Source organism: Sinocyclocheilus grahami, unplaced genomic scaffold, assembly GCF_001515645.1.
Source record: "Sinocyclocheilus grahami isolate Dianchi unplaced genomic scaffold, SAMN03320097.WGS_v1.1 scaffold3860.1, whole genome shotgun sequence".
Taxonomy (NCBI): domain Eukaryota; kingdom Metazoa; phylum Chordata; class Actinopteri; order Cypriniformes; family Cyprinidae; genus Sinocyclocheilus; species Sinocyclocheilus grahami.
In genome coordinates, this window is record NW_015508904.1 from 8,283 (window position 1) to 9,306 (window position 1,024).

At 40.3% G+C, this 1,024-nt stretch overlaps 1 protein-coding gene across 1 annotated transcript in view; it reads left to right on the forward strand.

Moving 5' to 3' along the window:
* Positions 1-333: 333 nt before the first annotated feature.
* Positions 334-1,024, forward strand: part of LOC107576519 (histone-lysine N-methyltransferase EHMT1-like) — a gene marked incomplete at its 5' end in the record, with an annotated part of 9,454 nt that continues 8,763 nt past the window's right edge. The window contains 3 exons of the mRNA XM_016262684.1: positions 334-542; positions 672-764; positions 919-1,001. Coding sequence (XP_016118170.1) covers positions 334-542; positions 672-764; positions 919-1,001 — 385 coding nt within the window. The remainder of the gene's footprint in view (positions 543-671; positions 765-918; positions 1,002-1,024) is intronic.

The window sequence follows — 1,024 nt, forward strand, 5'->3', positions numbered from 1 at the left end:
CGCTAGCACACCCTGAGCACATGTGAGTTAATGTATTCCTTTTATGGGCAAGACATATCGTCATAATTTTTCATATAGGGCCGATGCCGATATTTATATTTAAAGCCATTATCGTCCGATTCCGATATTAGTCCGATAATATCGTGCATCTCTAGTAAAATATGCGAAAATAATGCTTTTTTAACATTTTTTAAACGAAGCTGCTCAACCACTACTTTAAACATATTTTTAAGTGCTGACAAAAAGTTGCCTCTTTAATAGTTCAACTATGGAGTTTAAACCCTGATACATTGAAATTACAAAACTAATATTATAGCGGTGTGTCTAATCCAGGGGACGTTTATGGAATGTCAGCCAGATGGGAACATCTCTCACCGCTTTCACCGGAGCTGTGCCTCTCTGATCAGAGGTCAGGTCTACTGCCCCCACTGCGGCGAGGAGGCTAGTCATGCTAAGGAGGTCACGATCCTCAAACCTGACTGTGTTACTACAGTGCCAACAGCTGCTGTGCCCGCGCACAAAAGAGACACTGCCTTAATGGAGTAAGTTTAGGTCATCCTGGTGTTTGAAAATGTTTATCTCTACCTGTTCACATGTCATTTTGCGATGTTGTGATGTGTTTGCGCACCCTGGTTATGTTGTTATATATCCGTTGTGATTGTGTCTCACAGCAGGGCTAAAGTAGACTCTGTAACTGTTGGGGGAGCAATAGACCCTGCTAAAGAATCACTGGAAAGCGTTTTAAATGCACTCGAGGATGGGAAGTAAGGATCTGTGTCTGCATCAGTCCTATCTTAGTCCTGTACATCAGTGATATTCTGATCTTGTATCATTAATTAAATGCATTAGTTTATTTGACTGTTCACCAGTTGTAGATTTGCTTTGTTTGCTTAAAATAAGTATTGAATATTTTTAAAGGTATAAGAAATTCAAGCTGCCCCCAAAGCAGCTTTATTTCTCTGCTAAGAGAGGAGAGCTCCAGAGGATCCTGCATATGCTGGGTATGACCTTTATCAAAAAAAAA